Here is a 25,050-nt window from a genome sequence, read left to right on the forward strand (position 1 = left end):
CTTTTGTTGGTGAAACTTTTATGGGTGAAGCTATTGTGGGTGAAGCTTTTGTAGGTGAAGCTTTGGAGTTGAAGCTTTGTAGGTGAAGTTTTGGAGTTGAAACTTTTGTTGGGTACCATGAATTGATTTTGCTTCATACTATCTTGATCAAGATAGTGTGAAGCTTTTGAGAATTTGTAGTTGTCCTCCATTGATGAAGCTTTGTTGAATTTCCCTTTTTTTGGGGGGGGGGAGAAACTAGAAATTTGAAAATATGGGAGAGACAACATATACAAATTTTGCTTCCACACTGTTGAGCAAGAGATTGTGATGCAAGTTACACCTTGTAATAGGCGAAGGTTTGGATGAACCATATAAATTGAATTTGCTTCGAACAGTCTTGAATTTGCTTCAAAGGTTTGAGAATTGTAGTTGTCCTCCATTGATGAAGCTTTTGTTGGCACCATAAATTGGTTTTGTTTCGCACTGTCTTGATCAAGAGTGTGTGAAGTTTTTGAGAATTGTGGTTGAACTCCTTTGATGAAGCTTTTGTTGGCACCATAAATTGGCTTTGCTTCACACTGTCTTGATCAAGAGTGTGTGAAGCTTTTGAGATCTGTGGTTGCCCTCCATTGATAAAGCTCTTGTTGTCACTATAAATTCGTTTTGCTTCACACTGTCTTGATCAAGAGTGTGTGAAGCTTTTGAGAATTATGGTTGAACTCCTTTGATGAAGCTCTTGTTGGCACCATAAATTGGTTTTGCTTCACACTGTCTTGATCAAGAATGTGTGAAGTTTTTTAGAATTGTGGTTGAACTCTTTTGATGAAGCTCTTGTTGGCACCATAAATTGGTTTTGCTTCACACTGTCTTGATCAAGAGTGTGTGAAGCTTTTGAGAATTGTGGTTGAACTCTTTTGATGAAGCTCTTGTTGGCATCATAAATTGGTTTTGCTTCACACTGTCTTAATCAAGAGTGTGTGAAGCTTTCTACGAGTTGTAGTGTTTGCATTGTTACAGATGGGAAATGTCTGAAGCAGATGCAAGAGGGCTGAATAGTTTGATCTTCGTATGCCATGCACTGAAGTTGTTGTTAACTTGCAATAAGACTTTGTTGGTGACTATAACTCTTGTTGGGCATAAGTGCTCCCCTAGTTGAGTTGTCAAGCTTGAGGGTATTTTATTATTTGTGAATGCTAGGAGTTCACATGTACAAGTTGTACCACTCGTCTTCTGGTAGGTGGAATGAATGGTGAGTTGCTTTCATCACTTGGTTGGTGGTACGAAGATGAGTTCCTTCTTCACCTGGTTGGTGGCATGAGTGGCAAGTTACCAAATGATATTAGAGTACGGGTTGTACATTTTATCACCTGGTTGGTGGCATGAAGGAGAGTTCCTTCTTCACCTGGTTGGTGGCATGAGTGGCAAGTTGCCAAATGATATTAGAGTACGGGTTGTACATTTCATCACCTGGTTGGTGGCACGAAGATGAGTTCCTTCTTCATCTGGTTGGTGGCATGAGTGGCAAGTTGCCAAATAATATTAGAGTATGGGTTGTACATTTCATCACCTGGTTGGTGGCACGAAGATGAGTTCCTTCTTCACCTGGTCGGTGGCATGAGTGGCAAGTTGCCAAATGATATTAGAGTACGGGTTGTACATTTCATCACCTGGTTGGTGGCATAAAGATGAGTTCTTTCTTCACCTGGTTGGTGGCATGAAGATGAGTTCCTTCTTCACATTTCATCACCTGGTTGGTGAGAATAAGGGAAAGGTGTCGAGGCACATTGTAGCAAGTGTCGAAGACACAAAGTATATTGAACCCTTTCGACGCACAGTTGGCTTATGTATGGATGTGTTGGAATGTATGATGTTTATGTATGAATGTGTTGGAATGTATAATATTTATGTATGAATGTGTTGGAATGTATGATGTTTATGTTGATTGATATGAGTGATGTTTATGAATGTTTTGCTATGCATGAAGGGATCTATGTTTTTGATATGTGAACCATGTTGGTTATAACACTTAGTTTCACACACTTTGTGTCAAAGTATGCATGTTGAAGCTCTGAGTTGGAGTATAAGGGTAGGTCAACGTAGACTAAGTGTTCCAGTGCTAGGAACGCAAAATACTCAGAAGAAATTGTCTGAATTCCCTCTTCTTTAAATATTTGCCGAATGGCTTGTGTGACAAAAGATCTCAAGCGGTTGAGAGTCAAAACATTTGTAATGTGTATGCCTTCTTATAATAGCATTTCCTTAAGTACCTAGTCCTTCACTTTGAAAGAGTGAGGCTTGGCCCCATAGTCATAATAGTCGACGGTACGTTCACCCCTGGTTGTCTTGATACGAACTTTTATCCCTCTTGTTGTAATGGGCTTGCTGAGAGTAAAAATCCTTCCTCTTACCAAGAGACAGATATGTTTGGTGACTTAGCGAGTAGCTAAATGAGGCAGGAGATGATGCAATGGGTGTCTGATGGCCAAGATTTCCTTACTTGGTAGAACTTGACTTCCACTTCCCACTTGTTGATAGGGGTTAATCATATGGGGGTTCCCTTGGTATATCCTTGCTTCGGCAGAGGCGTGGTTGTAAGCCTATGCCATCACCTCAGAGTAAGTCTTCCAAGTGTTGGCATTGATTATATACTTGAAGAAACAATCATGTAGGCCTGTCGTGAGGCCTTGAGGGCGGTCTTGTCATCTGCCTCAACGCAACGAGAATACTTATGGATAAAGCGACCAGCATACTCTCATAGTGACTCGTCCGGCTTCTGGCGAATAATGTACAAGTCATCTGTAGAATGCAAGTGATCGGTCTGGAAGATGTGTTGAGAAACAAACAGTTTCCTCAGTTCCTCAAATGAGTCTATTGTCTCAGGTGGAAGACGGCAATACCAGCTTAAAGCTCCGTCAGAGAGGGTGGAGGGGAAGAGAAGACATCGCTCTTCGTCGATATGCATCTGATATGCCATGGTGGACTCAAAGAGGTTAAGGTGTTCAATTGGGTCCTCCCTTCCAGTGTATAGTTGTAAACCAAGCTTTTGTTTTATATTTGCTTGAAGGGGGTGTCGAGGATCCTCCTTGTGAGAGAGCCAGGCCTAGGTTGGTTCCAGTCAGGTATCTCAGCCTGACGTTCGGCCTTCAACTTGTTTACTTCTTCAAGGAGCTGTAGGACAAGGGGGTCCTGAGTGGAGCCATGTACCACTGGAATTTTCTTTCGTAAGTCTTCATCGCCTCTTTGAAGTAGGAAAGTTTGAGCAAGGGCATGTGGTTTTTTCTTGGACTCGCCATACTAACTTCTAGGGTGAGTATGTCGGAATACCTCAGAGTCTCATGTACCTTTATGTTCCTCTGGGACCTGTTGTTGCTTCCCTAGATTAGTAGCGGGCCTGGGTCGTAAGAGGGGACCGAGTCTTTTAGAAACCCTTGGGTCATTGATCTTCGAGCATATGTGGAGAGGATTCTCTCGACGTTGCTTTAGGAAGTCTCGGCAGTCACAATAAACGGCTTTCGATCATTCCAACCCTTCTACAATGAGGTGTCTTCCTCTACTTCTCCTGCTTCGGGTCGAAGCATCTGGGTTGAGATAAGTCTCATGTTGATCAATGTTTTGATGATTAGCTCGTTTCTCATCAGGGATACCCATGTCAAAAGAAGGTGACCCTCCGTGTTGGGGGTACCCAGATGATGGTTGATGTCCATAGGGGCAACGAGCTCCCGTGTTTGAGTACGCCTAGTTTCGTAGAGCGTCTCAAAAATGTTCTCATACTACTCCTGGAGGACCTCATTTTTCATTGCTATCTTGTTGTTCTGAGCTTCTAGCTCATCGACTTTAGCTTGAAGAGCAACCCTTTTTCCTTCATTCTTTCGTTGTTTCGCACTAGATGCAAGAAGGGTGTCATTCTGTGTGTTGTGACTTCCTTCGCTCCCCATGTTGGAGAGGGATGCCTGGTCAAAAGAGAGTGTACGAATGGTGGAAACCAGCTTGGCAAAGCTGAAGAGAGTGGGAATAAGTGTCGTTCCCACAAACGACGCCAAATGTTGATGCACAAAATCAGTGAGGACTTTGGTACAACAGAAAGTGTTAAGTTTGTAACATTTGCTAGATTGCTCCGGTCACTAGTGTGGATAAGTAAGTATGTAAATGGATAGAGACAGGGAAGCAAACACAAGATGTACGTGGTTCACCCAAATTGGCTACGTCCACGGAGTAGAGGAATTCTTATTAATTGTGAAGGGTTTACACAAGTACATAGGTTCAAGCTCTCCTTTAGTAAGTACTAGTGAATGATTTAGTATAAATGACATTATGAAATATTGTGAGAGAATGATATCTATTTATAAAAGAGAGTTTCTAGTTTCATTCTGACATTGACACGTGTCGTGTTGTGATTGGTTTTGATGTTAACACATGTCGCGCTATGATTGGCTTCTGATGTTGACACGTGTCGCGCTATAATTGGCCTCCTGATTGAAGGAAAACTCTTCTGGATCCTTGACGGTATAACGTTGACTGGTGCTCAGTAGTTTCGAAATTGGTCAAGTATGGTACAAACACTTTTAATGGAAGCACTTTTACAGAAGTACTTCAAAGAATAAGTGCTTTTATAAAAATAAATAAATAAATAAAAACAGTTCCAGACGAGCCCTAATCACATGGGGCAACATGAACCAAAGAACTAATACTTTGATCAACTCCATTTCACAAGAAAATTTGACAAATTATGAGAGATAAAATACCAGACAACAAAAAATTGGAAGATACATTGTCCAAAATTTTGTGCCTAAAAAAAATTACTGAAGTTACAAGCCTGTGCCAACTCTCAAACACACTGAGGAACAAGTAAAGAAAAAACTGTTGTTGTACACTGCCCAACAAGAAAATTACGGCACAACTGCTTACAGAACCACCGCCGGTAAAAAAATACAAAAAAAAAACAGTATAAAAGTTTTACTGACAAGGGAAACGCCAGTCTCCTTCGATCTCTTGCCTTGCTGGATCACGAAAATTTGGACAGCACATGAAACATCATAGTAACTTTGACAATCGTTCTTCAGACTTGAGCTATCTGCTGTTTCAATGTCTGCAACAACTTTAGTTTGGATCCACAGATCCTTACAAACTCAGACAGCACCGTACATTTCCCAGTTATTAGCTTCCGTGCAACATCAGGAGGACTCCAAGACGTCAATGCTCGGGAAATTCTATCACCGACCTCTGTGTCATCTACGGATGAGATATAAGTTTCTAGGATATGGAAAACCTGCCCAGGGCCTTCATTCTGTCCTTTATTCTGCAAAGAGGAGAGTAAAGTGTCTAAACTTTCATCCTCTGGCCTGTTGATCTGTTCTCTTAACCATTTCATAACTTTTTCCAGAGTATTACAGAGAGACTGGACAGAATCCCGCATATGGGACAGACTAGAATGATCCAGAACTCCAGTTTTCTTCTTCTTCTTTCCAGACGGATGAGATGACCGAGTACAAGATTGAATTACAAGAGCGTGCCAGGCCAAAGGTTCTGTAACCAACTGAACCAGAACTGGAACATCAACCCAAGGAGAGCTAATTAAAGTCTCCATCGAGCTAACTTTCTCCAAAACATACTTCTCCAACAGCAAATCCACACAGTGCCATGCTCGAGACAGACCTGCATCACCATTTGCTTGCCCAATTTCATGGGAACTCAAGTTCCATGCATTCAGAAACACAGAAAAATTTATCCAGTCAATCAAGTCCGCACCAAAGACCTGCAATAAAAGTTAATTTATCGAGTCAATCAATGTCGTCTGATGCACTGTCAACATATGGGTGCTCTCACCCTTATGCATGTGGGTGTAAATCTTCAAAGGAAGGAGAACATAATGCCAAAATGAGTATAGAATAAACTTGGTGTCGCAATACTACCTCAAACGACTTTAGGCCACTAGAGACCCCCAAAACCACTTCTATAGCATCATTTAGTGTGAATCCCAACATTTTTGCATAGCGCTCAAGCAAACTCTTAAGTTCCGAAGGGACTTTAGAGTCAGATGTTGTTCCATTGGCCTCGAGATTTTCTTTGAGTGAAGTTGAAGCATTCTGTATGGACAAATAAATCATCCGAGGGAGAAGAGACTTCCTCTCAATAACTCTCCTTACATTTGCTTCCCTTTCTTTCACCTAAATTTGGCACAATCAGAAAGAAAAAATATTAAATTACGAAAGGCAAAGAGAAAAACTCAAATAAATAAGTAGGGTGACAGAGTAACTTCATGGAATCAACTTCTCCAAATCACCGTATATAAAATCCATTGTACAAGACAGAATTTCATACCGAGTACTCTTTTGGACAATAGGATACTCCTTCAAAAGGACCTGACCATTGATAAATCTCAAGTCAGTTCTAGAAACTATTATCAGAGGCGAAGACAAGACAAAAAACAAGACCATAGTATCAAGAGCATGAACATATATATTGATAGATACTAATGCCTACTCTTCAAAGATTGAACAAGAATCACGCAATAGAATTAAGATTGGCGAAATAAAAATTGCCCTTAGTTCTGTGAATCCAACACTTAATACATTCCGGTTATGCAATGTATCAACAGGCCAACAATTGTTGCTCATATTTTTTTTTGTAGCAAAGTTGTAATGACTAATAAATAAAGCTGGAGATATGGCCCATGTGATACTGACCTAAAAGATAGTTTCTTTCTGCAGTTGGTGCCCACCATGGACGGGACTGCAAATCTTCATTGAAGGTCAAAGACTTGGATCCAATCTCATTAGAGAGTTCAACAAAGTGAACACCGCATTTCAAGCTCTCAAGAACAGTCTACAAAAAATAAGCACAAACATGTTAGCTATCATATGATAAGTACATACAAAAAGGTCGTACCCAGTGCACAAGGCTCCCGCTTTACGCAGGGTCTGGGAGAGGTGAATGTCGGCTAGCCTTACCCCCATTTATGGAGAGGCTGCTCCCAAGTCTCGAACCCGAGACCTACCGCTCATGGGCGAAGGCACTTGAGCGGTAGGTCTCGGGTTCGAGACTTGGGAGCAGCCTCTCCATAAATGGGGGTAAGGCTAGCCGACATTCACCTCTCCCAGACCCTGCGTAAAGCGGGAGCCTTGTGCACTGGGTACGACCTTTTTGTATGTACTTATCATATGATAAGTACATACATTCAATGAAAAATTGCAAACAAAAGTTACCTCTTCATCATCAATGTTATCTGCATTCTGCTTTAACTGTAGAATGGGTCCTTCAACCTTCGCCACTAGATGCTGATTAGATTGTTGCAGTCTTTCTTTAAACTGGACAAATTCAATTACCTGGAATGAAAAATAGTTTATCATAATGAAAAGTCTTGGTTTTGATAAGGCAGTATCCAGAGAGAGAGAGAGAGAGAGAGAGAGAGAGCCTGGAGCCGTGGACCATGTGCTATTGAGGACAAGATAAGGTAGTGAAATAAAGAAATTCATAATGTCAAATACATTACGTACTTTTGAGTAATTTCTATGACGATAGGCAAGAAATGTAAGGTCTGCTGATTCTCTTAAGTGGTCATCCATAAACTTGAGATAATCCTTTAGCAGATTATTTAGATCTGCCCATAGGGGAGACACCAACATCTGGGGTAAAATATGGTGTGAAACAGTTTCCATCAAGATATTTTTCACATCCAACGATCTGAACCTAAACAAGAACAAAAAAAGAAGGCACCGACATAAATTTAGTAAATGTAAAATAAACAATAAAGCCCAGTCATAGCCACTAATCAGCAAGTGATTGGCATGACATAACTGGACCAGCAACGGAATATTCTTCGGCATAACAAGTTCTAAGGTTACATTAATTGTTATTTACCACTCATATGCTAATGAAAGGGCACCTAAGTGAGAATATAAGTGCAGCAATAATATCTTGTACTGCCATACATATCTGCAAAACAAACCAAATTAATAATGTTATATAAGCAGATAGAATAAAGATTTATATGGATACAATAATGCAAAACATTCTCCATGGATACAAAACCATGCACAATTCAATTAACAAGGTAATCAGACCTAAAGCAAAGCATCGTGTTGATTAAGCACATTAAGCATACAGCTAAGAAAATGCATTAAGGCTCCATTTGCTCAACTGGAAACAATATCTTGTACCGACATACATATCAGTACCATAGTGATTAGGATGCTATATGTGACAGAAGATCAAGAAAAGAAGACTATAAATTCGACTTGATGCCATGGTGCACAACATCAAGTTTAAAACAATAATTCCCATAATAAGGATACTAAAAATAACAGGGGATCCTCACTTTCGAATGGTCAAGCCGAATTCCAATACCATAATTGCTTCAAAATAGTAGCCGAAATTCCTTGTACGCCAGAATAACTATACCGAAACCAGTATGAGTATGAGACCAGCCTCAATAAGAGTATATTAATAATAAAAAACTTAACAAACTGAAAATTGGTTTTAGTAAAACAAGCCAAGAAATATATCAAGTCACTACGGAAGAATACGTTTGTAGATGTATGACATACCTGAATCAACACATTGCATGCCATTGTGAGCAGCTCCTCGCCATGCATACTCTCTTGCGAATCCAAGTCCTTCGAAAGTGGAAGGTTTTGACAATACATCTTCACCATCTGCACAGCAGATCCCTCAAGTTCTGAAGAAAAATGGCTAAAATTAATATTGTATGACTCAAAGGACAGCTTAATAACATGTTTTTATTGTTACACTCATGGTAGACACAACAAGTACACAAAAACTAAAGAAAAAAAAAAGGACACCAAGCCGACATTCAAGAAGAGCTACATTTGACTTGCCACCAACCAACTGAAAAATAAGTGATGCACACACAGCCTGTGAAGATTAACACTTACTAAAAGCCTCCCACAAACTGCATCCCACTAAGGGAAAAAAAAAAAACTTAAGGGCTTAAGAATACCCTATGGAAAGCCAACACCCTTGCCTACCCTAAATTAACATCAAACATACAACTGCAACTCATCACCCATCCCGTCCTATCTACTGCTTTTCATCTGTTACTGCTCACACAAAAATAAGACTGTTGGATGTGACAAACGGACTTGGTCATATAATATGCAAGCCCTACATCCATGCTATTTGCAATCTGGAAAAAAAGTTTGTGAAAAGAACCCTCTACGAAGACTCCCCACATCATAAATCATCCCAAAACTTGGTCTAAGGCTCATGACCAATATCAACGAACGTCAACTTAGAGAAATAATACCACCACTTTCAGATATCACTTATAAGAGATATTCCTTAGGCACATCATAAAATGAAGTTGAAGAAAATCAACAGATACAGATTAAGAGTCGCACCACCCACAGGAAGCTTGAATGTGTTTCCGATCAATTCTTGAAATTTAAAGAGTGTTATTGACTGCCCAAGAACTTTTGTTGGAACAGTTGAAATAGAGTCAGAGCTTTCCTTTAACTTCCCCAGCAGTTCTGCCTTCTTATCAGGGGTTAAAACTTCAAGAAACATCTCGACATCATAAGTGAAGCAGGCCAAGTGACCAAACCTGAGATTGAAAGTAAATCAAACAACCAATTTGAAACTGTAGTTTTATAAATTTGGTTACAATATGCAAAAGTACATATCATTATCAGCAAGTTTACATTTGAAAACAAAATGACTGCAGCTTTATAAATTCTGCCAGGTCATTCAAGTTAATAATTTTTCAGAAGTTAACAAACTTCATCCTTTTAACCACCATAATGAGCAACACAAAGAATACATAAATAGCCCACTCAAATGTGAAAACTATAGAGAAGATGGGAAATTCGTGATTACCTTAGAAAGTATTGGACTAGAGACTCCATTAACTTGTCAGCGTCCCCCTTGCCATGTAGGTGCCTCCTCCTTTCAATTTCAATATTTGCCAAGTATGGAGACCTTAAAAAATTATCACCGATGTTTTCTAGTAACTTCTGTACAAATTCCAATGCACTTGACATGCGAGAATCAAACTGCAATCCAATAAGCAAAAATCAAATTCTAAAGAAAAGAATGGCTCTGCTAGAAATATGCAACAGACAAAATATAACACAGAAATAGAAAGTCAAATTAACTAAGGACAAACATGAACCACTCAACTCTCTAATAGCAAAAAAATAAAAAGTTTGTACCACTTCATCTCCCAAGTTTGAAATCTTGCACTCAATGAATTTTGGAGGATGAATTGGATCTGTGTTGGCCAAATTGCACCAATTGCTGTCGTCCTCCAACAAACAACCGAGGTAATGTAGGAAACAATCCCAATCATCAGGACTGCCAGATGAAAGAAACAATACTAATAGTCAAAATCTCTGTAATGAAAATAAAGTGATCCGAATGACAGAAAAGGCACATCAAGGCCCTGAATAAAAACAGGCAATCAATACTTGAAAAACTTATCCTTCAGGATAAGTAAGTTAACTATGCAGATAATGTGCCAAATATCAATAAATACTACTGTGAAATATATATGGAAAAGGCTTTCTTAAAAGAAAATATTGACAAGGTCCTGATCCAGAAGGCATAAAAATCTGGAGAACAAATAAAAGGGAAGGGGTATTGCCTAGCATGTAGTGGATGCAGCTAAGAAGCATCACTAACTTGAATGGAGGGCATCAAAACACCCTCAACTACATGAAATAAAGACAACATCAATATGAAGTTATGAACATATCCCATATAGACCATACGATTAAAGGCAGTCAAGAACAAACTAGTCTTCTTCTGTCTGAAAAAAGTAGCCGCTTTGCATACTAATACTGGAAGATTATTTTCATAATGACAAAAAGTTGTCACAAGCATACCATAATTCTAGGATTTTTTGAAATATGCTGGCAGCAGCAGTGTAGTCACCTGCCCGAGCATGAAGCCTCCCCTGTCAACTTAAAGTCAAAGTGGACAAGTTGATAAGAAAAGCAAACAAGTGGCAAAGAACCATTCAAGCTAGTAAATACAAAAGTTAAAAGTTTTGACCCAAAAAAAAAAAAGACTCAAACAAAGTAAAATAATTATATGCAGTCTTATATCCTATATTGAGGCTTTCATTTGTATGCAAATGAGTTATTTCTTTAGAGAAAACTAATTTATTCGTCTATTCATAACTAACCTTATTAAACTAATTCTTAAGGAAAGCAAAACTTGTTTAGCAGTCTAAATTTCACAAGCATTATTTATTATTTCAAAGCAATGTTATCCGTCTGTCTTCCTTGAAAAGAAACAAGGGATAAGGGGAAACAAAATGTGTTTTCCATAGAAGCTTCAACATTAACAAACAATAAGCTAATGAATTGCAAATCCCAGTACTTAAAAACAGCAAAAATAAACTCTAATCCAGTCTAATCAGAATAAGATGACTGATACCATTGCAACAAACCAAAGCATGCTTGGGGACGACTTTTTCCAGTACAAATTCATATTCAATTTGAGTTTGATATCTTTTTGTATTTGCACGGAACATGTCTGTTAATTCTACTTTCTTGGATAAATTGAATTCAATAATAGACGAAAGTTGGCAAACAGGTGCACTTTTTCATCTTTTCTACTAATTTGGTATGTGATCTCAACCTCTGAATTCTCAGTGCGTTTTTCTAATCATTTTCAAATTCAATCCTTTTACTTTTTTTTATTTCTTTTTTCTAGTTAAAACTTCTTCCTAAATAAAAGAAAAAAAAAATTAACTGGCAAAGACACGTGGAAACATCTGTGAGTACATAACATAGACATTTAGATTCAAATCCGAGCAGTAGATTACTAATGGCAAAGCCTCAGGAAACAAAAGCTTTAGAAAGTACCTGTATGCGTAGCTTATCAACTTCAACCATCAAAAGCGATCCTAACTTTCCAGAGAGAATTTCCAGAGCATCCCCATATTTGGCTTGTTGTTCCAATATGGAAACATAGACCATAAGAGCTGAAGCCAAGTACAAACTTTTAGCACATGAATTAGAGGTGTCCACCAACATAAAATTACAATTCGACATAGGCCACGACAAGTAGTGAAAAAAAATGTATACCTTCAGGCTCATGCAAGCTGTGGGAGGCAACATGTTTCTTAATCAAACCTTCCGCTAAAGTTAATAGCTTCTCACTCCCATTGCCACAAAAAACCTAACAAAAATTTGAGCCCCATAACATAAGCAAATGCATAACGTATCTTTCTTTCATGTTTTCCCATTTGGTCAACGAGAATCAAATTTGTATACATGTAATGAGAATTCGAGTATAAAGATTGTAGTTTTAATAGGAAACAAAACAAATTATGCGCCATGTTTGAAAAGGTTTGTCACACTGATAATCCTTTCTACAATACACAAAAAATGGCAAAAAGAAAACCGGTGTTACCTGTAACTGGATGCTACACACTGCCCATAGCAAAAACCTCTCCTCCCCAACAAGCTTGTACATTTTTATAGCTGTCTGATACAAACATATATAATGATAAATTACACGAAAACAAAAGATACAACGACGAAGGTAAGAAGAGAAAAAGAAACCTGTTGCTGCTTTACAAACGAGTATTCGCGAACATAGCAGTTGAAGAGGCCCATCATGAGCTCCAAATTGTTGGAAAATTTTCCGCAAGCGTATTCGTAACAGCTCGTAGCCATTTCCACTGGTTTTACAAACAAAACAGATAAGAAATTCGGCAATGTGTGCATTCTGTGTTGCCACAAGAGATTCAAGAAATGTAAAATGTATATATATACTGACAGTGATCGAGCCGTTGGAAGACGATTTGCAAGGTGCTGAGAGTGAGATCGTCCATCAAAACGGAGTCGTTTGAGTGCAGAAGCTCCTTGGCGTTCAGGCAGACCGACAATGCCTCGTCGGATTTCCCCATCCTCTCCAAGACGAGAGCTTTAAGCGCCTGCGAAGTGAAAAAGCGGCCGAGAAAGTTAGCGGATTTACGAAAATATAAAGAGCAAAACGACGTCGGAGAAGAAGAGGGGGGAGCGAGAAATTACCAGGCAGTAGGGCGAATTGGGGTACTTGGAGAGGAGGCCGGTGACAAGCTTGAGAGCGGTCTTGAATTGGCGAGAATCGATGGCGTCCCAAATCGGTCGGACCCGGCGCTCCGGTATGCCACCGGCCAACCCGAACTTGGACGCCATTGGGGGTCTGGCTTTTTGGGGTTAGTGAGATTGGATTGGAGAGAGAGAGAGAGTTTGGACACTCTTGTGCGCGCTACTTTGAAACTTTGGAAACGCCCAACGAGGAAGACGAGAATTATAGAAAGTAAAACGAAAACCTAATCTGAGTGTTTGGATGCGGTGTTAGTGGAGTTACTCAATTATCCGAATCGGATCCTGCTGAGGATCCGAGTAATGTTCTCCCGTTTCGATGTTTTATTCTTTATTGGGCAAAATGCTTTTTTGATGTTTGGGATCTGATAAAAGGAATTGGGTTCGCTCCGGGCCTTAGTGTCCAGAGTTTAAGGATCAATTTATTTGGGTCGCATGAATTTAATTCAACGGTCTTTATTAACTTTTTTTGTTACCATCATACAAAATTAATGGTTTTGATTTCTTTTATACACTAATCAGCTGTCCAAATGATTTGTTCCCTAGGCTCCGAACACTAAGGTCCAGAGCAGATCTAATTTCCTGATAAAAGGAAGATTTTATTGTACTATTTAACCTCAAATTATTTGTCACTTAGTACTACGGTTTAGTAGTATTTCTTTTCACTTGTAAGTGAAAGATTTAGGTTCGATTCTCGGTAAATATGAATTTGAACCACATTATTGCTAATTCATTGTGAGGCTAAGCTCACCCCCTCTCTTAATGTAGGTACTATAGTTTGTTCAAAAAAAAAAAACATCAAGTCATTTGATATAGTTAGTTTTTTTTTTCCTTCATAAAAAATGAATTAACTGGTGCCTCATCACGGTCTTTTGCTTTTTTTGAAGCATGAAAGACTCAGAGGCTTTTAGTCTTCTTTAACCATCATCGAGTGATTTAGTAACTTCGTATTAAAATTCAAAACGTCGTATAAAATACGAACTTAAAATTCGTCTGCAATTACTAATCCGGTCCAAATAAAAATCTAAGTACTCCACAACACTCCGAACCTAAAATTATCATCCCATCCAAAACTCGAATCCAACCAACGAAACCCGTTGTCGTTTCTCAACAGTCAGTATACCCTCCTCCATACCCACATGACTCTCCCTCTCCCTCTCCCTCTTCCCTCCCCTCAGTCGATCATCTTCTCTTATCCACCCAATCATGACACGTTCGATCCTGATATTCGCCAAACACCAGGTAGACACGTATTGAACGACATCCAAAGGTCACGAAGTCATATTAGGATGCATGAGAACTAAAAATAATTAACCAACATAAATAAAACTTGTAAATTTAATTATAATGAATATGCAATTGTGGAACGTGTTTAAAGTATACAACTAATCTGATACCCTAAAAATGAATAATATAAAATTGAATGAACAAGGAGGTGGGATTGTAGGCTGATAGGACTGCAAGATACCAATGCAGGAGTGTCTTGACGTCGAGAATGTACATCTCGATTCTAAGTCCTGAGGGAGGCACAAAACAAAACATGAGTGGGCCAAGTTGATGTATATATAAGTAATGCTAAAACAATTAATCTTTAACGTACTAACTTCAGGTTTAGAAAACTCATATAACATAATATGTAATATGTTTTTCGAAAACACCAGCATGCCATAAAATTTTATTAAACATATATCATATATAATGTGCTTAGTAGTAGCACAAAAGTATACCAGCACGTGTATATCCTGTTTGGAGAATATTACGTGTCAAGCCACCTCTGCCGAAGTCCAGTCAAGTTTCCCACTTCTGCAACTCCCCAAAATGCCCCTAAAATATTAGACTAATTACTTCCTCCTCGAACTCTTTTCTTCTCCCGTTGGTTTGGTTCTGGTGAAGGAAGGAGATGATGGGCTCTGAGAACCGGGGCTCCGACGAAGCTCACCTCCACGCGCCGAAAGAAGAAATGGAAAATCTCGTCCTCGACGATCAATCGAACGGCAATAAATCGTACTCGAATTATCGCAGCGCCATGTCGTCGCTCTCCGATACGACACACCCTCTCTCGTCGTCGCCGTCCTCCTCCCAGATCGTATCCGAAGTCCCCGCCACCACCGCCAATACAACGCCACAGGACGACGCCGATCCCCTGTTCGTTCCCGCACCGTACCGCGACCTCGGAAACCCTAGCTCGGCCCCGGACAACACCACTTACATCGACCCGCCTTCTTACGCCGACGTGATCTACAGCCCCTACGATGCCGAAACCGCCGCCGAAATCCACGGCATCGAGAGTCCTGGTAAGAGCTCCGACAACTCGAGCTCGTACTCTCTCTCGCGATCTCCGTCTTCCACATCCGAGTACATCAAAATCACGGTCTCGAATCCGCAGAAGGAGCCGGAAAGCGGGAATTCGATCGTTCCGGGAGCCAACAATTACGTCACGTACCTGATCACGACCCGGACGAACATTCCGGATTTCGGCGGATCGGAATTCGGAGTCCGGCGGCGGTTTCGGGACGTGGTAACGTTATCAGACCGGTTGGCGGAGTCGTACAGAGGGTTCTTTATACCGCCGAGGCCAGACAAGAGCGTGGTGGAGAGTCAGGTGATGCAGAAACAGGAGTTTGTGGAGCAGAGAAGAGTGGCATTGGAGAAGTACTTGAGGCGATTGGCTTCGCACCCGGTGATCAAGAGAAGCGACGAATTGAAGGTGTTTTTGCAGGTGCAGGGGAAGCTACCCCTGGCATTGACCACTGATGTGGCGTCTAGGATGCTTGATGGGGCCGTGAAGCTTCCGAATCAGTTGTTTTCGGAGAGTGCTCCGCCACTGGCGCTTCACGAGGTGGTTCAACCTGCGAAAGGGGGCAGGGATTTGTTGAGGTTGTTCAAGGAGTTGAAGCAGTCTGTGGCTAATGATTGGGGAGCTTCGAGGCCGCTGGTGGGGGAGGAGGATAAGGAGTTTTTAGAAAAGAAAGAGAAGATGAATGAGCTGGAGCAACATCTCATTCATGCATCTCAGCAGGTAATGTGTACTGAAGTGATCATATCTGTGTGGTTTGAGTGTATGTTTCACTTTAGAGTGATTAATTGCTTTGATTTATAGGCCGAATCACTCGTTAAAGCTCAACAGGACATGGGGGAGACGATGGGAGAGTTAGGACTAGCGTTTATTAAGCTGACCAAGTTTGAGAACGAGGAGGCCTTGTTCAACTCTCAGAGAGTGCGGGCTGCCGACATGAAGAATGTGGCAACTGCTGCAGTCAAAGCCAGCAGATTCTATCGGGAGTTAAATGCTCAAACCGTCAAGCATTTCGTAATTTTGTCACCCTTTTGTTTTTCATTGCATTTTGAACTATAAGATTGGTTTGGTTAGTAATGTTTATGTATGTACTAGGTAGTACATTTTCTTCAGCTGTTTTTCATTGTTACTTTAGAAGGAAACCCATCAATTGTATTAATGATTGTTCATACTATGCGTATTGCAGGATACATTTCATGAATATCTTGGGCTAATGTTAGCTGTCAACGGTGCATTCTCGGATAGGTCAAGTGCTCTATTGACAGTGCAGACTCTTCTATCAGATCTGGGTTCGCTGCAATCACGGGCTGAAAAACTTGAAGTTCAATCCAATAAAATTTTTGGTGGTGACAAATCAAGGAATCGAAAACTAGAGGAGTTAAATGAAACCATAAGAGCCACTGAGGATGCTAAAAATGTAGCAATCAGAGAATATGAGCGGATCAAGGTACCATTATACTTTTGAAATTATTTTTAATATACTACTGACAACGGTAATCTTTCCAGTTCATGGTAATTAAATATGTTAGTTGTTAAGAAATCTCATAAACTTTGTATGAACTTTTATGTGAAGGGATTTGCATCCCAAATGCTTGAGAGTCTGGTTCTGTGGCTCCTGCCCCTGTTTTAGATCCACAAGGAGTCATTTCTTTTGTTAAATCACAGGTTTCATGTTTGTTTCCCTGTGTTTCTTCCATCTTATGTGTAGCTGTCCCTTTTGTATGCTTTGCATTAGTGACTGCAAAATGTGTATAGCCTCACTCCTTTCAAGGAATTTATTCACTCTGATTGTAAATGTGATAATCTCGCAGCATTCAAGCTCACAACATTTTTTATGTGCATGATTCACTTAGTGTTTGATGATGATAGTATTTGGCCATTTCGTTCACTAGTTGAGATGGGTTATAAAAAGCTAGGGGAGTGGAGTGTTCCTTATTCGTTTGTGGACTAATATTATGGCTGTAGAAATTGCATTTACGTAACTTTTAAATCCTTGCATCTTTTGGCTTGCCTCTCTGGTCTTGTAATGTGAGGTCTAGCCAGAGCTTTGCACCTCTTTGAGGGCTTAGTTAATCTTGTGTGCCAATTCCATCAAAGCTTGCAAGTTGTGGTAGCCAAACTGGGTGTTTGAGGTGAACATTGATGTTAAGTAGTTTAGGTCTCGGATGTTATTCGTTGTTGCATGTACAGGAAGAAGTATATGCTTATGGAAGCCTGAGTTTCTCTCTTTGAAAACCATGTTTTGGGAACATGAAACTGATCTTTGTGCTATTACACCATGTCATGATGTGTGTATATTGCAGTTTTTGATCGTGAATTTTTGCATCTTTTTTCTCTCTTAAAATTGCCGTTTTCCCGTCTATGATAAAGGCTATTCAAAATTTCTATTGTTTTGAATTCTCTCTTCTAGTAAAACTTCAAATTGTAAACTTGTTTCCCTGCCCAGCTAAAATATCTCTGCTCAATTGTTAGTATCCTCACGAGAACTTAGAATAATTTGATTTTGATGAATGCAGGAAAATAACAGGAGTGAACTTGAAAGACTTGACAACGAGAGGCATGCTGACTTCTTGAACATGTTGAAGGGATTTGTGCATAATCAGGTACTTACTGCGTGTGTTCTTGTTCGCCTAGATCGTTATAGCTCTCTAGAAGAGTCCTCATGTAAGCTAATTTCGTTCTTAGGTTTTCAACTGGGTGTTATGAGATGGATAATCTGAAAAATGTTAGACATAATTGCATCTACTAATGGCTTGTCATATGCAAGTCTTCGGTGTAACGCATTGTTCTGTATCATGAACAGGTGGGATACGCTGAAAAGATAGCAAATGTGTGGTCGACTGTTGCAGAGGAGACCCGTTCGTATGCAAAAGAGAGCCCTTGAACCGTGTGTTTGTAAATGAAATTTTCACTCTCTTTCTTTCTTTACATTTTAATTGATACCCACTTCAAAGTAAATTGCATTGCATTCATAAGAATAAAAGGAAAAAAAAAATGGAGCACCGGGTAGTTTACAAATTTTACTTTCCGAAAGTTGTATGTATTAGATAGATAATCACACGATTTTAGAGTTGATGCTGTAAATTGCTTGCTACTTGTTCGATGTGTGGAGCTTTTTAATCCATGAGTTTCTGAATGCGAGTCGGTATTCTGCTCCCAACGGTTGTGGCTTCAATTGTTTGTGTGCTCATTTGCTAATTCGTTCGACATGACGTTGTTAGATAATTTTGTGATATGAAACCTAACAAACTTCGTACTCCTTAAGCGGAGGATGTTTATATTGTTGCCATTTTGGTTTTAGTTTTTGGATTGATGTTTGAGCCTAGGATCAAGGATGTGCCCCTTGGATGTTTGGGTTTGCTTGGATAGTTTTCTATGTATTTTTCCATCTTAAAACTAGGTGTACGAGTCTGGCTCGGCGCATGACGTCTTGCTTTTAGCGCTTTTAAAACCGCGCTTGTATTCCCCTCCCCTCCTCTCCCCTCTCCTCCTCTTCTTTCTCGCTTAGAAAAAATGGGAGGGGAGAGAATCTAGATCCGGGGAGATGCACTTTAGGTTTTAAGTCGGATACTTAAAACCTAAAATCGATGCTCGAATTGATTGACCCTACACTTTCTTTGGTGAAATTTGTTTCAAATGTTGAATTATAGTTAAGCAAAATAAGTAATCAAATTTCTGGCTCGTGGAATTAAAAGGAAAAATTCAAATACAAATTGCCAACAAACAAACAAAATAAATTGCAAGTATCTCAAGTAATGAATAATATTCCTAATGTAACCAAAAAAATCTCTTTCTTCTTCTTCTAAGCAAACCCGACCCGATGGAGAGTGATACTGTGTAGCTAAGCGGTATGAACGCCTACGGAATTGCACCTATCACATGCTAGACACGTGACATCATGCTGGCACCCGCCGACGCAAACGAAGGGGCCCCACCTCCGAAAATCGAAGCGATGCCAGAACCCAACGGCTGCGTTTCGTCCAGGAACAGATCCTCAGGATCTCTGAATGCGCCGTGAACACACACGATCCCAACTCCCACCATCCCCGCCGTTAGCAGCAGCGACAGCACGCTCGTCACCAAGATCGCGATGAGCGTCGCCACGCCCAGTCCGAACAGCGCCTGGGTGTTGGAGAACGTGCGGCCAAGGATCACCAGCGGCTGCTCCGACGATCGGCGCGCGTAGAGGAAGATCCACGCTCCGGCGAGGGTGAGGAGGGTGAGGAGGGAGAAGGGGTGGGAGATGAGGGAGTAGGCGAGTACGACTGCGAGTACGATGAGGTAGTTGACGCGGAAGTAGGCGGCGTTCTTGCGGATCCGGGAGGCGGCATCGGTGAGCGAGGTGGGTCTGGTAAAGGCAGTGCGGTCGATGAGCTCGGTCCAGGGGCGGCTGTTGGAGAGCGCGTGGTGGGATACGGCGGAGATGCGCGTGAGGAAGGGGCGGAGGAATCGGAGTGGGTTGGTGCCGGACGGTTGGGTTTGCTGGTGAGAGGACTGTTGGGACGAAACTGGGATCGGGGAAGGCGAGGACATTGGTGTAAATACGATGGCAGTTCGGGGTAATATTGGAAATTTAGAAGAACGGAGAGGACTGAAAAAAGACTCTCACGACTTTTCTTTCTCAGAATCAGAAGAGATAAGAAGAAGAGAGGGCAGTTTTTTTTTGGTGGATTTTGGTAAAAGGGTTGGTTTTATAGGATTTGGGGCGAAGAATCTGTGGCCGTTGATTTAGGGATCGACGGTGGTTATTATATTGGATGGATGATTTGTATGTTTTTGGCATGTGGTTTGCTTTACTAGCTCTATCAGTTAAGGGAAGCAATCCAATAGGATACAACCACGTGGACAGATTAGGCCTTTGATCAGATAAATTTTTAATTGTGACGGGAACATAAGTGGTACATCACATGTTTTAATAGAAGTGGTGAGAAATTTTATTTTTTAAATTATTAATTTTTTAGGACATATATTCTACTATTTATATAATAATACGTTGTGTACCACCTTTTGTACCGATCACCTTAAAAAATATCTCCTTTGATCAAGAGTACATTGAGTGGTGCATCATTCGAGCAATAAAATACTATCCGACGTTTTCATAAGTTAGTAACCAAATATGCCTAAATTAAATTTGACATTTTGCGTCGTGTATAGGGTACAATGGTCCCTTCAATCCATTTTATTGGTTTCTGAGTGTACATCCAATATTGGTTTAAAACTGAATGTTACCCTAATTCTAAATTTACTAGCTAAAAGACCCGTAGCACTGAAGCATTTCTTAAAAAGCTTTAAAAAGTTACTACACATAAAACAAAAACAGACTAAATTTGAGTAAGCCGAATTTGGAAGTGCTTTTAGTTTTTGTTATTTTTAAACTGTAAACGTGATTCTTATGAACGCAAAGTGCTTTTTAAAAAAGCACATTCACACCGACTGCTAGGAGAGCACACAATAAAAGCAAAACCCCATGTTTATTGGAGGCAGATTGTCTACTCTCCAGTTTGGATGACCTTTCCATCCTCTTCTATTTGCCCGGTCACAGTTAAGCCACGTCAACATTTTATATTCTTATTGCTTTTTGTCTTATTATTTTTATAAAAATTAATATAAAATATTAACGTAATTTAACCGTGACTGTACAAAATAAAAAATAACGGAAATGGCACCTAGACTAAACAGGGAAGACAATCTGCCTCCATGTTTTTTTTACTCCACGTCTTTTCTTTTACATTACCAGCCGTCTGATTTAAGCTTTTGACCAAGGCCGAGACCTCTTTTGTAGGCTTTTACTTTACTTCATTATCCAAAACTAAGTAAAGTCCAATCCTCCAAAAACCCATTCAACCTTCTCCTCTTTCTTATCCATTCTATTTAACCAATTTAAATTTTGCGCTCAGACGTGAACTAAGTTAGTGTTTAAGTACAATGATATTATTAGTAAACTAGATAGTTTGATATTATTAGCAAGTCAGATAGGTAATTGTTAGGAAAAAGAGTAGTGAGAATTCACTTTATTATGCAGAAAATGCATAATTATTATTATTATCCACCATTGCAATAAAAAGTCATTCACGTGAGTTAGGTTAGTAGATCAAACTCGTTTTTTTTCTATGTTTAAGCTTGGATTGCAATCCAACTATTCAGAATTATAACATGAAATTAGAATAATTCAGAAATACTTTTTTTTGTAGGGAATGAAAAATAAGAAAAAGTTTGCAGTTCCAAAATTTAGACAAACGAAAAATGGATAATACTGAATAGATTAAATATGTAAACTAAATTTTATAAAGTAAATGATATGAAAATTAATAATAAAATTATTACTTAAATCATAATTAACGTACATACGTTTTATTAATTTAATTTATAAATTTAATCTAATTAGCATTATCCTATCGTTCAAAAAGTCCAAAGGCAAAAGCCGCCCGACTCTTTCCCCTCTTCGGTCTTCATCCGTTCCCCACCACAAACCGCGTGTTTTCCAGTCACCTTCCACGAACCCCCAAATGATATTATTCAACCGCTTCTGCTTTTAGCTTTTGGATTTTGGCTTACTGCTTATTACCCTAATCGAAATTCTGAAATCCAAAATATTGAAACCAACTGTCGTCTCAATTTCACAACCCTAAAAGTTTGTCTTGACTGAAGCACAAAATCAAGCACTTGGAGGGCACTCTCTGATACTGCAGTACAATGGCTGAGAACGGCGAAGAGAAATTGTTAGCTATGGCGCGCCACATAGCCAAGACTCTGGGCAACAACGATAACATGGCCGACGATATTTTGCAGATTTTTTCCAACTTCGACGGCAGGTTCTCTCGCGAGAAATTGGCTTCCGACGACGAACGCACTCGCAGCTGCGCCGCCCTCGAGCTCTCGCTGAAGTCGCTGGACCGTCGGATCTCGCAGTATGTTGCTGCTGACCACCCAATCTGGGCCTACTCGGCCGATTCCGCGGCGTTTCTTAACTTGATCGACGACCTCATCGCCACCATACGGGACTGGACTCCCATGGCCGACGACAAGTCCGTCGGCGTTTGCCTCGCGCGTGCTGAGGATCTTATGCAGCAGGCCATGTTCCGGCTCGAGGACGAGTTCAGATCCTTGGTCGAACGCGGCGGCGAGTCACGAAAACTCAATCGCGCGTTGTCGTTTGAGTCGGGAGACGATGAAGAAGAAGAGGATGAGGTAATTGGGGACGGTGAGGAGCACCAGATCCCTACTGCTCAGCCGATCGGCGACTACGACATCGTGATCGATGCGCTGCCTTCTGGAACCATCAACGACCTCCATGAGATTGCTAAGCGGATGGTGGCGGCGGGGTTCGGAAAGGAGTGCTCGCACGTGTACAGCAGCTGCCGGAGAGAGTTCCTGGAAGAGAGCATGTCGAGGCTAGGCTTGCAGAAGCTGAGCATCGAAGAGGTTCAGAAGACGCCATGGCAGGACCTCGAGGACGAAATCGAGCGGTGGATCAAATCCTCAAACGTCGCGCTTCGGATTCTGTTCCCGAGCGAGCGTAGACTCTGCGATCGCATCTTCTACGGCCTCTCCTCCGCCGCAGACCTCTCTTTCATGGAGGTTTGCCGGGGCTCGACGATTCAGATACTGAACTTCGCCGACGCGGTAGCAATCGGAAGCCGATCGCCGGAGCGATTGTTCAGGATTCTCGACGTGTTCGAGACTCTGCGGGATTTGATGCCTGAATTCGAGTTAGTGTTTTCGGATCAGTACTGTTTGTTTCTCAGGAACGAAGCGAATACGATTTGGAAAAGGTTAGGGGAAGCGATCAGAGGCATTTTCATGGAGTTGGAGAATCTGATCAGTCGCGACCCTCCGAAAACTCCAGTTCCTGGCGGCGGGTTGCATCCGATCACTCGATATGTGATGAATTATCTCCGTGCAGCATGCCGATCGCGCCAGACCCTCGAGCAGGTTTTCGAGGACAGTGCTGCGGTCTCTCATCAGCCCAAGGTTGATGATCGAGCTTCGTCTTCGCCCATGTCGGTGCAAATGGCGTGGATTATGGAGCTTCTGGAGAGCAATTTGGAAGCCAAGTCGAAGATTTATGGGGACTCTGCGTTGTGCTGTGTTTTCATGATGAACAATGGGAGGTACATTGTGCAGAAAGTGAAGGACAGTGAGTTGGGATCGCTTTTGGGCGATGATTGGATCCGAAAACACACTGCGAAAATCCGACAGTACCTTGTGAATTACCAGAGAAGCTCATGGAACAGGGTGCTTGGAGTGTTGAAGCCCGAGAGTGGCTCATTGTCGCCAAGTGCTGCTGTGAAGTCCATGAAAGAGAAGCTCAAGTTGTTCAACATCTACTTCGAAGAGATCTGTAAAACGCAGTCCAATTGGGTAGTTTTTGACGATCAACTCAGAGATGATTTGAGAATTTCGCTTGTCAAAATCTTGTTGCCAGCGTATCAGAGCTTCATCGGGAGGTTTCAGAATGTTCCCGAAATCGGGCGGCATGACAAGTACATTAAGTATACTAGTGAGGACATTGATGCTAAGATCAATGGCTTGTTCCGCGGCAGCAGAGGATCCGCCGGCACTGGTGGTGGCCGGAAGTGAAGAAGCTAAAGCTGCACGGGATGATTTGTCTTGTATGTAGTCGAAAAGAAATTCACAGAAAGTTTTGTTTATGAATTGAAAGCTTTGTAATGTAGATGTTTGTTTCTGTTTAATACAGTGTTATTTTTTGTTCCCTCTTTTTTTAGCTTTTGTGAATGGAAGCCTTGTTTTAGTACTTTGATTAGAGCAGCTCCAGCGTGTGCTGGAGCCGGAGGGACAAGCGAGTGAACAGGGCCAGAGAGCCCGAGCAATCAAGTCCAGCATGTGCTGGCAAGGGAGCCCGAGCAGGCCCGAGCGAGAGGCCGGTGGAGAGTTGCCAGCCTGAGAGTCAGGAGTGGGTTTGACGCAAGGCTGACGTCGCCCTGACGTCAGCCATGTTTTTTCTTCTATTTTGCCTTGGCGTCCGTTGGATCTCAACCCACAAACTTGCCGGACTTCGCTTCGAGGACGGACCAAAAACTGGGCAAGGTTTTAGAGAAATTGCAGGGAGTTAAACCTCTGGTTCCAAACTGGAAAAATACCACAAATCTTGTCCCAAACAACATTAAGACATAATGAAACAAGATTTGCATAGAGAACCTCACCTGGGTTCGAGTTTCAGATCTTGAAGCTCTCGGCTTCAATGGTGGTTTACACCATGATGGTCCGATAATGCATGCAACGGTATAGCAAGGATCCTTTAGTCCTAGAGATTAAGGTTTCATGGTTTTGGAGTTTGATTTGTTTAATTTTTGAAGAGGAAAGTGGGTGAGAGCTCTCAGAGCTCTAGAGAGAGTGAGAGTGTAGAGAGAGAGAGAGAGAGAGAGAGAGAGAGAGTGAGGAACTTCAGAGAAAAATGGGAGAGAGAGGGAGTGAGGTGCACGGGAAAGAGAGGAGTGACGTGAGGGAGTGGGAGGGAGTGCACAAAATATTATTATTTTATTTACCTGTTGACAGGACTATTTAAGTGTAGGGGTGGAGATACCAAAGGCAATTACTGTTCATTAAGGGTAATTATTGTTCACTAGGTGAATTAAATAGTGGATTGCTTGGGGGGGAGAGCTCCTATGTTGAAGTTGCTCTTAGAAACCATCTGTGGTAACTCGGCGTCGAAGCCGAGATGTCGATCCGGAACCACTTTTCATGTTCTAAAGTCTT

At 41.1% G+C, this 25,050-nt stretch overlaps 4 protein-coding genes across 4 annotated transcripts; 2 read left to right on the plus strand and 2 right to left on the minus strand.

Moving 5' to 3' along the window:
- Positions 1–4,651: 4,651 nt before the first annotated feature.
- On the minus strand, positions 4,652–13,366 carry LOC126616216 (N-terminal acetyltransferase B complex auxiliary subunit NAA25-like). Its single transcript, XM_050284231.1, has 19 exons — positions 12,981–13,366; positions 12,727–12,883; positions 12,510–12,628; positions 12,358–12,432; positions 12,030–12,123; positions 11,808–11,926; positions 10,821–10,891; positions 10,149–10,290; positions 9,814–9,989; positions 9,339–9,541; positions 8,526–8,656; positions 8,297–8,373; positions 7,840–7,914; positions 7,476–7,668; positions 7,185–7,304; positions 6,666–6,804; positions 6,301–6,341; positions 5,892–6,146; positions 4,652–5,734 (listed from the first exon to the last, which is right to left on the minus strand). The coding sequence occupies exons 1-19, from the start codon at positions 13,125–13,127 to the stop codon at positions 5,039–5,041; spliced, it is 3,030 nt and encodes a 1,009-aa protein (XP_050140188.1). The 5' UTR covers positions 13,128–13,366; the 3' UTR covers positions 4,652–5,038.
- A 1,515-nt stretch (positions 13,367–14,881) lies between these two features.
- On the plus strand, positions 14,882–18,493 carry LOC126616218 (sorting nexin 2B-like). Its single transcript, XM_050284233.1, has 5 exons — positions 14,882–16,056; positions 16,138–16,347; positions 16,520–16,780; positions 17,850–17,936; positions 18,137–18,493. Exons 1-5 carry the CDS (start codon positions 14,938–14,940, stop codon positions 18,215–18,217), a joined length of 1,758 nt encoding a protein of 585 aa, XP_050140190.1. The 5' UTR covers positions 14,882–14,937; the 3' UTR covers positions 18,218–18,493.
- A 504-nt stretch (positions 18,494–18,997) lies between these two features.
- LOC126616222 (PRA1 family protein B2-like) lies at positions 18,998–20,024 on the minus strand. The gene has a single exon (XM_050284236.1). It carries the CDS (start codon positions 19,864–19,866, stop codon positions 19,216–19,218), a length of 651 nt encoding a protein of 216 aa, XP_050140193.1. The 5' UTR covers positions 19,867–20,024; the 3' UTR covers positions 18,998–19,215.
- A 1,733-nt stretch (positions 20,025–21,757) lies between these two features.
- Positions 21,758–24,046, plus strand: LOC126616217 (exocyst complex component EXO70B1-like). Its single transcript, XM_050284232.1, has one exon. The coding sequence runs from the start codon at positions 22,027–22,029 to the stop codon at positions 23,911–23,913; it is 1,887 nt and encodes a 628-aa protein (XP_050140189.1). The 5' UTR covers positions 21,758–22,026; the 3' UTR covers positions 23,914–24,046.
- The last annotated feature ends 1,004 nt before the right edge of the window (positions 24,047–25,050 follow it).

The sequence above is a fragment of the Malus sylvestris genome, chromosome 3 (genome assembly GCF_916048215.2).
Source record: "Malus sylvestris chromosome 3, drMalSylv7.2, whole genome shotgun sequence".
NCBI lineage: Eukaryota > Viridiplantae > Streptophyta > Magnoliopsida > Rosales > Rosaceae > Malus > Malus sylvestris.

Bases quoted from the DNA above. Each gene is read 5' to 3' on its own strand.
- LOC126616217 (XM_050284232.1), top strand. From the start codon at position 22,027: ATGGCTGAGAACGGCGAAGAGAAATTGTTAGCTATGGCGCGCCACATA.
- LOC126616222 (XM_050284236.1), bottom strand. From the start codon at position 19,866: ATGTCCTCGCCTTCCCCGATCCCAGTTTCGTCCCAACAGTCCTCTCAC.
- LOC126616218 (XM_050284233.1), top strand. From the start codon at position 14,938: ATGATGGGCTCTGAGAACCGGGGCTCCGACGAAGCTCACCTCCACGCG. The intron at 16,781-17,849 runs GTACCATTATAC...TGATGAATGCAG, and splicing joins GAGAATATGAGCGGATCAAG to GAAAATAACAGGAGTGAACT. The intron at 17,937-18,136 runs GTACTTACTGCG...TATCATGAACAG, and splicing joins AGGGATTTGTGCATAATCAG to GTGGGATACGCTGAAAAGAT.
- LOC126616216 (XM_050284231.1), bottom strand. From the start codon at position 13,127: ATGGCGTCCAAGTTCGGGTTGGCCGGTGGCATACCGGAGCGCCGGGTC. The intron at 10,892-11,807 runs GTACTTTCTAAA...TTAAGTTGACAG, and splicing joins TTGATAAGCTACGCATACAG to GGGAGGCTTCATGCTCGGGC. The intron at 9,990-10,148 runs GTACAAACTTTT...ATTGGATTGCAG, and splicing joins CAAACTTGGGAGATGAAGTG to TTTGATTCTCGCATGTCAAG.